The following is a 13,506-nucleotide window of genomic DNA, read 5'->3' as shown; positions in this document are numbered from 1 at the left end:
ACTTCTGCTGCCTTCCATGACACCACACGTGATTTTTATGATGGCATGACAAATTGCAGACGGATTGTTTCCACACTCCTGGCAAAAAAAAATTTAAAAATACATTCACCAGTCTTGGAGGATGTTGATTCATTTGTGTAATTTTGTCGAAAAATGCAGATGACAGCTATGACACATCTATCTGTCTGCCTGTCTGTCCAATGATGACATTACATTATTAGAGAGGCAGATACTGTATACTGTATTTGAGGATCTGCAGTCCAGTAAAAGTGCTCTAATGGATCACAAATTCCACTGCGTTTCATATTGAATATCTTAATTGTACATTAGGAACATGTTCATTTGTCTAAACACATTTTGAGCAGGAAACAAGATGGCACTAATCAGCTCAACAGATGGACAACAGTGCAAGACAAAAAGAGAAGCTGCCATGTTAAAACCACAGTGTTGAGATAACCATATGTGTAATCCAGGGAGATGATGTGAATTGACAATGTGCCAGGCAGGCCCGCACGTATATGAGTAAGCTATTATCAGCGTGTATAATTATACTGATAGCCCCGTGATCGTTCTCGGTCAAAATAAACATGATTAGCATCGATTTGTCTGTAAACCACCCTAAAAACAGCGTAAAGCGAGCGAGAGCGGACAGGCAGGGACTGAGAGGAGGGCTCCTGATGTACAGCGAGGCTGGAGAAAGCAATGCAAAGATGGGGAAGGAGTACTGGGAGGAAACGCGAGAGGAAGATGGTAAGAAAGTGATGTTTTATTGAAAAATTAATCATGACAGTTGTTGGTGTCTGTCAAACCAGGGGTTGCTTTGGCTTACTTCTTGGGCCTAGGCAACATTTTTTTTGTCTTTCTGTGCCTATAGGTAGATTTCATTGTCACTGTACATTACACTGTCAGGTTTGTTTGTTTTGTTTTCAGCCCCAGCTGGAGTGAAGGGCGTTTCCCTCCAGCGGGCCCACCTGTTCCACGTTCACCAATCAAGCCTGCCATGTATTTAAGGACTGTCAAGAGGCCTCGTCTCTTATCGGGTAATTGACCTTACTCACTGTATTGCCTCAAGTGTTATTTTCTAGACCTTTTTGCTCAGGTTCATAGTTTTGTCCGTTTAGATTCCGCTTTTGTAAGTATTTTTGTTATAGAGAGTTTTGCTGATTTTGGTTATCCGTGTTTGTGCTCTTGCTAATATCGTGTTGTGTGTTTTCGGGTGTTGCTGTTACCTTGGCTTTTTTGCAAGCACTTTCTGTTCATGTTTCATTTTCCTGGCTTTTTGTCGCGACTCGCCAGCAATTTCTGTTTGTACTTTGTGTTTTGTTTTTCCTTAAATATTTTTGTTACGGATTTTATTTGTCTACGTTTGTGGGATCGCGTCACCATTCAGTTCATCCACCAAGTGTCTTATCCTTTAAATTGGCCAAATAAATGCTGATATATTTTTAACCTTTCATATATCTAAAAGGATATAAGACCCAGTTCTCAGTATACCTCACTCTAATAAATCTAGTATTGTCAAATCAAACTCGCTGAGACAAACTAATCAATTATTACTGTACATTATTACCATAAGACTTTTTTTTAATTAGTGCAATGGCTCTTGGTTCCTATCTGTAATGTGGTTGGCTAGTTTACAATGTAGTCAGTTGGAAGAGGGATTGAGTGTTGCTATATAAGCCTCACCACTTCCTTTTCACATGCATTTCAAATCCAGTGAAATGTCATCCTAAGTATCCATAGCAACAATTATATTTATTTGAGCCCCACCCAGCTTCTCATAACAACCTGTGAGAAGACATGGCACTTTTCCTTTCAGTATTTAGCTATCGTCTCATTTCGTCATTGTTAAATTTCATATCCATCCCAAAGTTTGTTTTCCCACAAGAGGTTTGTTGTTGATTGGTTGACTTGGGTTAATGTCTTTGTCAACCAATATTTAGTTTAAGACATGCATACATTTAATGTTATATGCAATTTTGTGAAATAAAGAAACTGAAGAAATGTTCATTTTCATTTTTGAGTGCTGTTATAAAAAGCAAGACTATTGATACGGTTCTGTGTAGGTGTACCTAAAGTGGTGTCCAGTGACCGTGTATATCATATTCTCACATTTGCTGTTTCCACTTCAGTATAATGTTTCATTGAGAATCATTAGATTGGGGAATGTGATAATCTTGTTTTCTGTGTATTCCTCCCTTCTAAATGACTGCACATCAATCATAAACCTCACATTCACTTCATTTGATTCTGTTTCTTAAATGCTATATACTATGCGCTTTATTGACATGTGAGGTGAGAAGGAGATGAAGGGGGGAGAGCGCAAAAATAGGAATGAGAATAAAAAGGGAAGGGGGAATGAGAAAAAGCTGAAAAGATTGATGGATGAGAGTGGAGAGACAAAGAGAATGAAATAAATGCAATTTGAGCACTGATCAGTTTAGCTGGGCGACCTTCCTTGCCCCTCCCTCCATTCAGTGTGAGTGTGCTGACTGAACATACACGTACTCTACATGCACACAGAGTTGCACTTCTAAATTAATTCAGATGTGGCACACTATAGCCAATGTTGCCTTTATGTTTATCATCTCTTTTTCAGCACCGCATGAAAACATGTGGCAATGGCAGAATAATCACCACAGTAAAGAGGTGCTAATAGCTAAAGTAGCTGGGGGGAAAAAACAAGAGTGTGAGAGAATCCACAGATTTCCACCGTCAATTAGTGACATGCTAAAGTGGCCCCTCTTAACTGGTCACAAGCCATAAATGCATTTACAATGCGTGTTGCATTACGGGGATGACTTCTGGTGCGCAACACAACCACAACAGCAAACATGTGAAACCACTTTATTGTTGACAAGACTAAAGGTTGCTCCACAAACTCAGAAAAGACCGATGAAAATAGAATATTAAAACACAAGGGAAAAATGTTAAAATGAATTACAAGAATTTTACGTCATGGGATACTTGCCTAACTCTTTATTAAGTAACTCATGTCCTTTAGGATACCTCAGAAAATGTCTATGGGGGCTAAAATCTGGTGAATGGGGAGACCACGTCACATGACAAAAGAAAATAATATTAATACATTACAATAATTACATTTTTAATATGTGGAGGTAAAAATACAGTGAATGGCAGTTACAGACAGCATGTCTGCCTTACAGTCTTCTGGTTCAGATTTTGAATCACATCTTTGGCCTTCTTGTGTGGAATTTGCATATTCTCCCTCTGCTTGAATCAGTTTTCTCTGGTTTGCTCCCACATTCCAAGACGTGCTTGTTAGTTTAACTGAAGACTAACTTGTCCTCATGTGGCAGTTTACGGTGTACTTCGCCTCTCATCCAAAATAAGCCTAGATAGGCTCGAATTTACCTGTATGTAATTGGTAGTAAAAATTTTATTATTTTTTATTTGTACATTTCAGATTCTGTACTTTTTGTAAATTTGTTTTTAAGTACAGGAGCGAATCACTACTTCTACTATTTCACACAAGCATCTGTATTTCTACTGAAGTATAAATTTGAGTGTCTGTCTTCGGGCAGTACCCTGACGAAGAAGGCTTAGTCCAACAAAACGGACAAAAATAACAATGCTCACACTGAGCAGTTCTGTTGACTGAGATTCACCGGCATATATTATTTAAAAACGACGAATATTACTGTGGTCTACTGAGCAATTGTGACTGTGCTTTCACTCTCAGCAAACCGTTCTAAGTACATTAGAGCATAACGCGTGTTGACCGCTAGGGGCAATGTCTTTTCTGACCTACACTAAGTCACCAAGTCGTTGTCCATTGCGGAGAGAGTGCTTTCAATCGCTTCCGGTTTCCCCTCGGCTCTCTAATGTTGGAGATTAATCTATGAAATTGTTATTTATTTTCCCCCACACACTTGCGTCCCGCCTAAAAAGAGAAATCGTATGCGTGCACGGTGCACCTCCACGTAGAAGAATTGACAAGCCTTGTGCCACTAAAGCTGCTTTAAAGGTTTGCGAACATGTCTGCCGCCGAAGAAGCGGACAAAACGGCCGCTACGGATGCTAGCGCTGGTGACGAGGAGGAAGAATGGCTGTATGGAGGTAAAATGGCTGTTTTGCCCTCTAACATAAACCCTCGTGTCAGGCAGGGGCGTTCGTTTGAGTGAAAACTGCCCGAGTAACACCAAACAGTCAAATTATCACTACCATTCTAATGGCAAAACAATGTGACCGGCACTTAGCTTAGCTCGGCTAACCATACTGCGCTTCTATGGCTGGTTTAGCCGCGTGACACTTGGCAATTTCAATATAAAATTTTACCACAGTCTAATTAAATCACCATTTGTGTATTTTTGCCTTAATGGACGTAAGTTGTTTCGAGGTTGACTTAATTGCGGCGTTCTCATGTTTTCAGATGAAACCGAGAGCAAAGAAGAGGAAGAAGAAGCCAAACAGACTGCTGCTGACAGGTAACGGACACCTGTCGTGCACTTCCAAAAGGGGCCTTTTTATGTCCACGAGAAGACAAACTCCCACTGGTTGGTAAATTTTCGCACAGAAATGGGCCACGTGCTCGAGGGAGCCACAATTTTTCATCTGTGCTACTTGCGGGAAATTCCCAATTTACAGCAGCAACATTGTGAAAGGGAGAAAGTAGAAGACAATAAGTATATCAATACATATAAAATATAAATATAAGCATATTAAAAATGATTATTACAATGAATGTCTGCCTTAGTACGTCTGAGACTGGTGATTTTTGATTTTTTCAACTGAAAAACCTGGCATATCGCAGGAATGCCGTAAACCCCCCTGCATTAGTGTTGGCTGTATGCAAGGTATCCACTAGGAGAGTTTCCCCCCTTTAAAGGTCAGTTTATTCTTCAACGCAAATTAGAAACTTTCATTTGATCTACAGTGCTCCTGCTGAGGCCCCGTCCGAGGAAGCTGCCGAACATGCCACAGGAAACGGCGTGGCGTCCGAGGTAGCCCGCTTGCACGTTGATAGGCTCCAATGATTGCAATAACTCCCGTGTTGTTCTTTTCTTCTAACAAAAACGCTCTCAGTCACAGGCCACTGAGGACGCCGCAGGTGATGATGCGGAGAGTGACAGCGACAGTGATGATGATGATGACGACGTCCGTGTCACCATTGGAGACATTAAAACCGGGGCTCCACAATACACGTATGCTTTTGAAATACTGTTTACATGAACGAATGATTGTCATTCAAACACATTGTACAAGTACTACCCTGCCTCTTTGATGCATGTTGTTTGTTGTTTTTCTCCTCCAGATCATATGGGGCGCCTCCTGTCAATCTCAACATTAAAACACCTGGCTCCAGATCTTATGGACAAGGTACCCCTCTTGGCGCGTCTTTGTTGTGTAGTTGTAACAACCTAAAGATTGTTCAGAGAGCCATACTTGATCCCCCTGACTTTTTTTGGTTGTTATTTTTAGTTACCACAAAAGTGAAAGGAGTCGATCTTGAGGCTCCTGGTAACATTAACGGTGTCCCGGTGCTCGAAGTGGATATGGAGTCGTTTGAGGAAAAGCCCTGGCGGAAACCGGGTATGTTTGCATGGGTTTGTCCATAAATGTAGTCAGGATGGAATTGTTGGGCTTCCACACTACATTTGAGCTGATTCTTTGACATGACATTTGTTTTTCCACCTTACATTTGAAGTAGTTGTGAAAATACTCTCAATTCTTTGCGACCGATTAAAGGATGTTGTCCTCTCGTGTTTTTGCAGGGGCGGATTTGTCTGACTACTTCAACTATGGCTTTAACGAAGACACGTGGAAGGCTTACTGTGAGAAGCAAAAACGATTGCGCATGGGCCTGGAAGTCTCAACCGTTGGCTCGGCGACGAGTAAAATCACTGTAGGTTAACGCATATTATTTATTTTATTTCACGTTTGAGGTTCTTTCTATGTCACAGTCCTTTTATTCGTCTTTTTGAGGAGGGAATCATTAGAATGCAATCAAATTTATCAGATTTTGGTTGCCTCAAATTTCCTTCCAAGGTCCAACAAGGCAGGACAGGCAACGAGAAGGAGATTTCCAGTCTTGCTCTTCACACGTCCAAATCAGACTTCACCTCTCCAGTCAGCCTGTACAAGTCTGTCACCAGTCAGGTCCCCAGGTAACGTGAAATGCCTTTACTCCTCCATACATGTCAGTGTCCATGACAACCGAAAGGTAGAAGCGCTGCTTTGCTTTCCATTTGGAAAAGGGAGACATGATTGGCGAACATCAGAAGTATTAAACCGGAAAGCGATGTTTTTCACAATCTAAAGAAATTGCGTCTTAAAAAAAAAAAGACATCTTCCTTTATCTGTGTGTTGCCGTCTGTTACTCTCATTTCCTTTACCCCTGTTAGGATCTCCCCCCCTCAGTGGACTGGCCCGCCTGTCCCGGATATGTCCTATTATACGTAAGTGGGCACGGCCCTGTCCCAGTCGGGAAATTACGAAAAAAAGAAAGGGGGAGCCTGGTGTGTTTTTGTAAAACCACCAAAAAAAATGTGTCATTTGGTAGTTGATAAACCTCAGACCTAATTTGGAAGCAGTAAGACGCAGATGAGTTCAGTGTTAACGTGCCCTTTGTTTTGTTTTGTTTTTGTGAGAGAGGAATGAACACTTTGTCCACAATTTGGCTCAATTTTTTGAAACTGAGGACGTCTGGCTCAAAGTCAAGAGGTTCTGTGTTCAAATCTCAGCTTTGGCCTCCCTGTGTGGAATTTGCATTGTTCTCCCAGTGGTTGTGTGGCTTTTCTCTCGGTACTCTGGCTTCCTCCCTCATTCCAAACATGCATAAAAAGGTTAAGTGAAGACACAATCGTGCTTCGGTGTATATGTGAAAGTGAGTGGGGTTTTTTTTCCTCTATACGTGCCTTGAAACTGAAATTGGCTTGCAAAGCATGCAGGGTGTAGCCCACCTCTTGCCCAAAGCCAGCCGGGAAAGACTGCAGCTCATTTGCAACCCTAAGGAGGCCAAGTGCAATGGCAAATGGACGGAGGTTTTGAAAATGGCCAAAGTAAATCGTGGTGTTTGCACAATGATGTTTTGACTTTATGTTAAGATAAAAGACCCGAAAGGCACCTTGGAAAAATGAAATGCAGCACATTTAGCGGAACCACACTGAGCTTGGTGACTGAGTGTCCATTTTTGTTCTTTTCTCAGGAAGACGAGCGGTACCATAGATGTGATTGGCGGAGGGACGGCCACCATCAGTAGGGTCGAAGGTCGGCGCAGGCACAATCTTGATGGCAATAACATCCAGGTTCTAAAGACACATCTGCCACAGAAACGTCAATTTATCCTGCATGCACTTCAAACTTGAGCTTTTTTTCCTTTGTTGGGTTTAAAATTTTTGGTCGTACAGGTGATCTCTGAACACGCCACATCAGACGCCGATACCGCCGCCACGAAGATGCCCACCTTCTTTCCCCCCGGACCGCTGCCTCCAAACATCCCCCCGCCTCCTTTCCTCCCACCGCCACCCAACGTGAGCTCGGCACCGCCGCTCATCCCGCCGCCCCGTGAGTTCCGAGCCTTATTTCACTGCCACTCCATGCAGAGACGCCTCTTGCATGGCATGTGAAGGCTTCTTCTTCTTTCTGTTCTTGTCCCTCTCAGGGTTGCCCATCACTGTTCCCCCTCCCGGGTTTCCGCCTCCACCTAGTGGCCCCCCACCTTCAATCATTCCGACTATGGACAGGTAATATCTGACGGCGTGTGATAGTCTTGCTGTAAAATTCACGAAGATCCGATAACCATTTTCCATTGGCAAGCACAGTCATCAGCAAGTCGTATTTGCAGTGCCTGAGCTAATGCTATCTGGTTGGCGTACACATCTGCTTGTTGATCATTGGTTGAGCACATTTTACCACTGTGTCATTGTTATTTTTGAGAATAGACGACAAGAAATGACCCAAGTTTTCTCTGCAGCCATGCTGGAGGTTACGACGGACGCTCTATCCCGCCATATGCCTTCCCTCAAGGTAGACACCTTGAAATCTCTTCTCTGCAGCATTCATTGTCTCCTAACCTGTAAACCCTTCCACTGCGACGTTGTCTCCAGGTGCCTACCCTCCCCCCATTTCTGGAGGGGTGCCCACTTCTTGGCCCCCGTTGATGGACAACTCCAAACCGTGGGACTACTATCCCCGTCGGGATGACAAGCGAGAGAAGGAGAGAGAGCGGCCCCGAGAGAGGACGCATGAGCGGGAGAGGGAGCGGGAGAGGGAGCGTGATCATAGCCCCTCAGTGATCGGCTACACAAGGTGAGATGAAAATACGATTCTTCTGACTGGTTTCAATCAGAACCAAACTTTCATCGGCGTGAACTAATTTACACAACATTAAAAACGTTTTGTAGAGCAATGACATGCTATAAAGGTCGAACTATACGCCACAACATTTTTCTCTAGCTTTCAGCTGTCTCTTAAACACTTGTGCATCTTAACCTTGCCGCGACAGTTTTTGCTCAGTCAAATGATTGCACTTCATAGCAAATATTGAGGCCCCTGTGTGATATTCGCCACCCTGAGTAAACGCCTCTCGCTTGCCGCAGCGACGAGGAGCGGTACCGTTACCGCGAGTACCAGGAACGCGGGTACACAGACCGCCATCGTGAGCGGGCAAGCCGCGAGAAGGAGGACCGACACCGGGAGAGGCGGCATCGGGAGAAAGACGAGGGACGCCACAAATCTTCTCGCAGGTATGACAACCCTCAATGTCTCATCTTTCAGCCTTGGCGTCACAGCACCAACGTTTGGCCCCCTGTCCGTTTCTCCATTTCTCTCTATTGATTCCCCCCCTTCCCGCCTCCTCATCTCTTTTCTCTCTTGTTCCCTTCAACTGTGCTACTAACTTTGTTGCACTTACTCGGGCTTCTCTCTCCATTAGCAGCAGCAGCAGGAGAAGGCATGACAGTGAAGAGGCCGACAGCCACCGGAGGCACAAACACAAGAAGAGCAAGAGGAGCAAGGAGGGCAAAGAGGCCAGCGAGGACATGGGCGCCGACCAAGAGAACCAGGAGGCCATGGAGTGAGCGCCACCTCCTGTTATTCCTTTTTTCTTCATTTTTCCCTCTCCCTCCTTCTGTTGTCTGTCCAACCCACTGAAGACGAGAGAGAAAAATGGATGCCCCGGTGACGGATGTCACTTGTCTTCATCAATCTCCAGTCGTCGCTCAATCTACTCTTTGCCGTCGCTCGTTAGGAAAAGTGGTGGCAGCAGAGGAGGTTGTGGAGGGGCAGCCGTTTTGCATTTCTCCACCACTGGATGACCTCATTGCCCCCCTCCCTCCTCTTGTCCTCCCAACATGCTCCTTGTTTCCTTTTTCTTCTTTTGTTCATCATGAGAATTCATGTTGTGTTTGAATACAGTCATTAGTTCCAGAGTTTGTCACCTTCAATTAAAAAAAAAACCAAGTTTTTTGATAAATAGTCTCTTTGGTTTAAATATGCCGTGTTTGCATTTAGTAGTGGGTGCGTTTCACACTTGGAGATAGGAATGTACATGAATCTGATTTTATTAAAAAAAAGGGGGGGGGCGGGGGAAAAGTTTTCAGTCTGTTTACTTGTTTCTGTTTACCCACATTTCCTGTCTGCATAGACAGGAAATGTGGGTAAGACCAGGCATAAGTAGCCTTGGTTACCTTAATTGTTGTAATTACAAAGTTGAAATGAATGTCATTTTAATATTTTATTTATCATCATCGCAAGCACGATGTTTTTTGTTGTTTTTGCATAATTCAAAACCAAATGCCCTTTTTTCTTCTTTTTTTTATATAAATACTACTTTTATAAACAATCTGCTTATTGTTGAACAAGCAGTGTCCTACAAACTTGTGTTACTATTATTAGTTTTTTAAATATATATCTCTGCGGCGGTCTGGTGGTTGGGGACGACAGTGTTAATTCAACCAAATGAGAAACATCCCAGTGTGGACACCATTATCCGTTGATCAAACAAAGATCAAATCTCACTACACTACCAGTGAGATACTTTTTCCACGTTCTTTTGAGAATTGCACAGTGGGCCGCTGGTTCTGCACCCCTTGTGTGGTGCAAAAGAGAAGGGCAGTTAAAACAGAAACCCACAAGGGCCATTTATCTTGAAAGTTGAAGTCGTGGATGAATTAATCAGTCAGTCTTCACTTAGTCATCTCAAGTAAACTCACAGTGTCACAGAAGCAGTTTTGAGCAGCGATGCAAAGCACATGCGCAGATCAAACTACTCTGTTACTTGATCCACATTTATCCTCTCGGCTACGCTTGGGGGTTTTAGACCTAATGGCGATAATCGGCTGAACAAAGCTGCTCTGTAAAATAGCGATTAAATCAAGATTCCTTCCATTCCCCATATGGGTCAAGGTCCACCCCTCCCCACCAAACACAAAAAAACATCTATCCGCCTAGTTCTCTTGAGTCACTTAACGTCCGCAGCTGGAAGCGTAAAAACGTTTTCAAAGAGCTGTCAGATGTGAAGATGAAGTGCGGTGGTGTGGTCGTTCTTTTGCTGGGTCTTCTCTCCGTGGGCCGCGCTGCTCCGCCGATAAATTGTGACGCTCTCCTGAAGCCAATAAGCATCAGCAATGAGCAAGTAAGTGCAAACCTGCAGTCTCATTTGAAAATTGTTGATTCAATCGATTCAATTGCATTTGGATGTTTTGGAACAAACTTCATTTGAAATGAAAAATAGCAAGCAAAGATTGCCACTTTTTTTGTTTTGTTTAACTTGCTTACTACAGCAAAGAGGGTTTCCGCTTCATCTTGCCAAATGGATTTCCTACATTAATTTTGACAAAAAATTGATTGAAATCACATTTTTCTTCACTTTAACTGGTTTTCCGCACATGTATTTTTCACCAAATCCCTACTAAGCAAAAATAAATAGTACCGTAAATACCAAAATATTGTGACGATGCATTTGTATGTTTCAGTAACTGAAGAAACCAGTGGCACACTTCGACCAACAACAACAAAAAAAGACACCATCGACAACAAATATTGCCTAATTTATCTTCAAAACATAACTGGTGAAAATAAATATTTGTACTCCAACACTTTTCTATTGTAAAGATTTCCAGTGAAATAACAAGAAAGTCAGAAACAAGAAGTGGATACACTCTTTCCTTCAGTGCGCCAGTGATCTCATGTGAGCTATCACCGTACAAAAGTTGAATAATCAATCATCTTTTTTTAAGACAATAATGCTCAATATGTCGTCCCCTTTCCAGAGAAGCAAATATTTGAGCTGTTGTTTTCTTTTAAATGGCATTGAATCTCTCCCTCTTTACATTCCCAAAAGCCCCCCCCCCCATTTACAGTCCTGAACGTGATATGAACTGTAATCATAAAACCAAAACACGTAGCCATTAAATTGAGATTCTTGTTGTATAATTACACTCCACGCGATTATAGATTTATGTGGTTTCACTGCATGTGGAGATTTTATTTTATTTTTTTGTCATGGGGCCACATTGTACTTAAGTTTCTCCTCAGAGGGCTGTCATGACTGTGAAACCAGAAAAAATGGATTAACACCTCATCATCTTATTTTATATATGCAACAAACAATGGTTGGAAAAGCTCAAAGTTGAACACAACTTGTAATTTCTTTACCGATTTTAGCAAGAAATATGACGTACACATGCATGATTTGTTTATCTTTTAAATGATGTCGTGGGCCAGATCAGACTGCCGGGCCTTGAGTATGACAGCAAGACTGCGCGAGCGAATGCATGCTTTTTGCTGGAAGTCACGCTTTGGGCTTGATACAGATGTTGGGGCGCTGGCTGTACATCGGGGGAAGCTCTGACCTCCCAGGAAGTCGATCCCTGGGACATCTGCTCAACAGCATCTGGCTGGACATCCGCGCCACCTCCCTCAGCAACGTGCTCACCATCTTCCAGACGCAGAGAATGTAAACACACGGCTGCAATTATAACAAACATTCTGTATTGTTTACCGGGGACTCTCCCTCCAGCTACGGTGAGTGTTCCGGGATGATCTACAACGTGACCATGGAAAACAGCACAATGTTGATTGGTAAGCGGAGTCAAGCTCCGATTTTTTATTTTTTGTTTTGTTTTAAAGCATCCGCGATAAAAATTCTCCAGGAGTTCCATGCGTTTTTTTTTTTTTTTTTTGACAGAGCGTCCGTTCTATCTGAAGGAAGTGTACCTGCAGACCAACTGCTCAGACTGTCTGGTGGTCTATGAAGAAGTCAAATCCAACCAAGACGCTTTTCGGAGTCTTCTGCTTTTCAGTAAGACACACGACACTCACTCATCCGAGCGAAGCATTTTCTTATGACTGACATTGGGACCGTGGTGGGGTTGACTGTTGCTCGGTAGGCGCTTGATCATCGCTGAGTTGATTTTGAGTTTTGTTCTGTTGGATCATAGTTATGTTGCTTGGCTCTTGATTGCGACTCGGTTGTTGCTTGGCAGTGGCGGTTCTGGATCAATTTCACTGAGGGGGCCGGGCTGGGGTCAGGGGTTTTGATGGGGGGGCACATTCAACCCAGGGCTAAAAAGACAGATTCGAAATCTTATTTGACTTTTTATTTCTTCAGACTTTGAAATTGTAGTCATAACATTACAGTGATGAGAAAAAAACAGTATTAGGAGGGCTAAAATGTCTGCAAGTGTAACAATACGCCGTGTCCATCTGTTGAGAATATTCAAGCCAGGGGATGATATGGTACCAGTCTGCCGGGGACAAAAATTGCAAATACACTGAAGCTAGATGTTTTACATGCATATCCAAATTTTAAAAGGCAATGTCTTATATATTGATCCTGTTAAATAAAAATAAAAATAAAAAGGGGAGACTAAAAAAGTTACACACACACGCGCGCACCCCCCCCCCCCCCCGCCCCCCGGGGTTGATTGCAGTTGATTGCAGCCTGACTGCTTGTTTGGTTGATGGTTGCTTGCTTGATCTCCAGGCAGGCAACAGAGCATCTCACCCGCTGATGTGGAGATGCTCAAGATGCAGGCAAAATGTCTCCAGATGCCCTCTCCACTCATGATGGACCCAAGCTATGGTGAGATGCCTGAGCTCACTCTTATACAGAACACAAAGAAATATTAGGTCTTATATGTTTATCTACACAGAACTCTGCCCGGACAACATTGCAACCTCGGATGGACTTGCTGCCTTCAACTCCTTGTTAGAGGCCAAGATGGGACAGCGGGTTGCGAGATTGCTGGACAAACTTTTCGATATCTTTATCAACTGATTGAATTTGTGGTGGGAAACACTTTTATGGTGTTCTGCTTTCCACACATCTGCGGACAAATGCATACAAATCAAGCCTATTGCAAGTAGTGTGTAGCTCTGATTTGCGATTAAAGTTCACTCACAAAACAATACTTTTGTGTCTTTTCCTTTCAAAGAGAGAACGTGAATGTGAGAGCACGCCTGACATCGGGGTTGGGTAAAAATTTCAAAATGTTGCCGCGTCTTTTGTAGATGAGATTAAAAAAAAGTTCAAACGCATTT

General features: G+C 43.0%; 2 protein-coding genes across 3 annotated transcripts; both read left to right on the top strand.

Moving 5' to 3' along the window:
* The first annotated feature begins 3,806 nt into the window (after window positions 1–3,806).
* On the top strand, window positions 3,807–9,436 carry fip1l1b (FIP1 like 1b (S. cerevisiae)). Of its 2 annotated transcripts, none has more exons than XM_086119411.1 (16): window positions 3,807–4,080; window positions 4,394–4,448; window positions 4,898–4,964; window positions 5,047–5,165; window positions 5,276–5,340; window positions 5,443–5,553; window positions 5,736–5,866; window positions 6,010–6,128; window positions 6,366–6,419; window positions 7,169–7,268; window positions 7,371–7,527; window positions 7,625–7,706; window positions 7,937–7,989; window positions 8,070–8,271; window positions 8,562–8,708; window positions 8,900–9,436. In XM_086119411.1, exons 1-16 carry the CDS (start codon window positions 3,999–4,001, stop codon window positions 9,039–9,041), a joined length of 1,686 nt encoding a protein of 561 aa, XP_085975537.1. In that variant the 5' UTR covers window positions 3,807–3,998; the 3' UTR covers window positions 9,042–9,436. The 2 variants fall into 2 exon arrangements, with proteins under 2 accessions (XP_085975537.1, XP_085975536.1); XM_086119410.1 differs by having other exon boundaries at window positions 8,897–9,436.
* A 954-nt stretch (window positions 9,437–10,390) lies between these two features.
* LOC147200208 (uncharacterized) lies at window positions 10,391–13,376 on the top strand. The gene is made up of 6 exons (XM_086119415.1): window positions 10,391–10,597; window positions 11,778–11,920; window positions 11,984–12,045; window positions 12,152–12,265; window positions 12,950–13,048; window positions 13,119–13,376. The coding sequence occupies exons 1-6, from the start codon at window positions 10,484–10,486 to the stop codon at window positions 13,241–13,243; spliced, it is 657 nt and encodes a 218-aa protein (XP_085975541.1). The 5' UTR covers window positions 10,391–10,483; the 3' UTR covers window positions 13,244–13,376.
* Window positions 13,377–13,506: the final 130 nt, after the last annotated feature.

The sequence above is a fragment of the Hippocampus guttulatus genome, chromosome 9 (assembly GCF_054856545.1).
Source record: "Hippocampus guttulatus isolate MCC_2025c chromosome 9, RoL_Hgut_1.0, whole genome shotgun sequence".
NCBI classification, from domain to species: domain Eukaryota; kingdom Metazoa; phylum Chordata; class Actinopteri; order Syngnathiformes; family Syngnathidae; genus Hippocampus; species Hippocampus guttulatus.
Note: the sequence above shows the minus strand (reverse complement) of the source record. Positions and strands in the feature narration are given on the sequence as shown.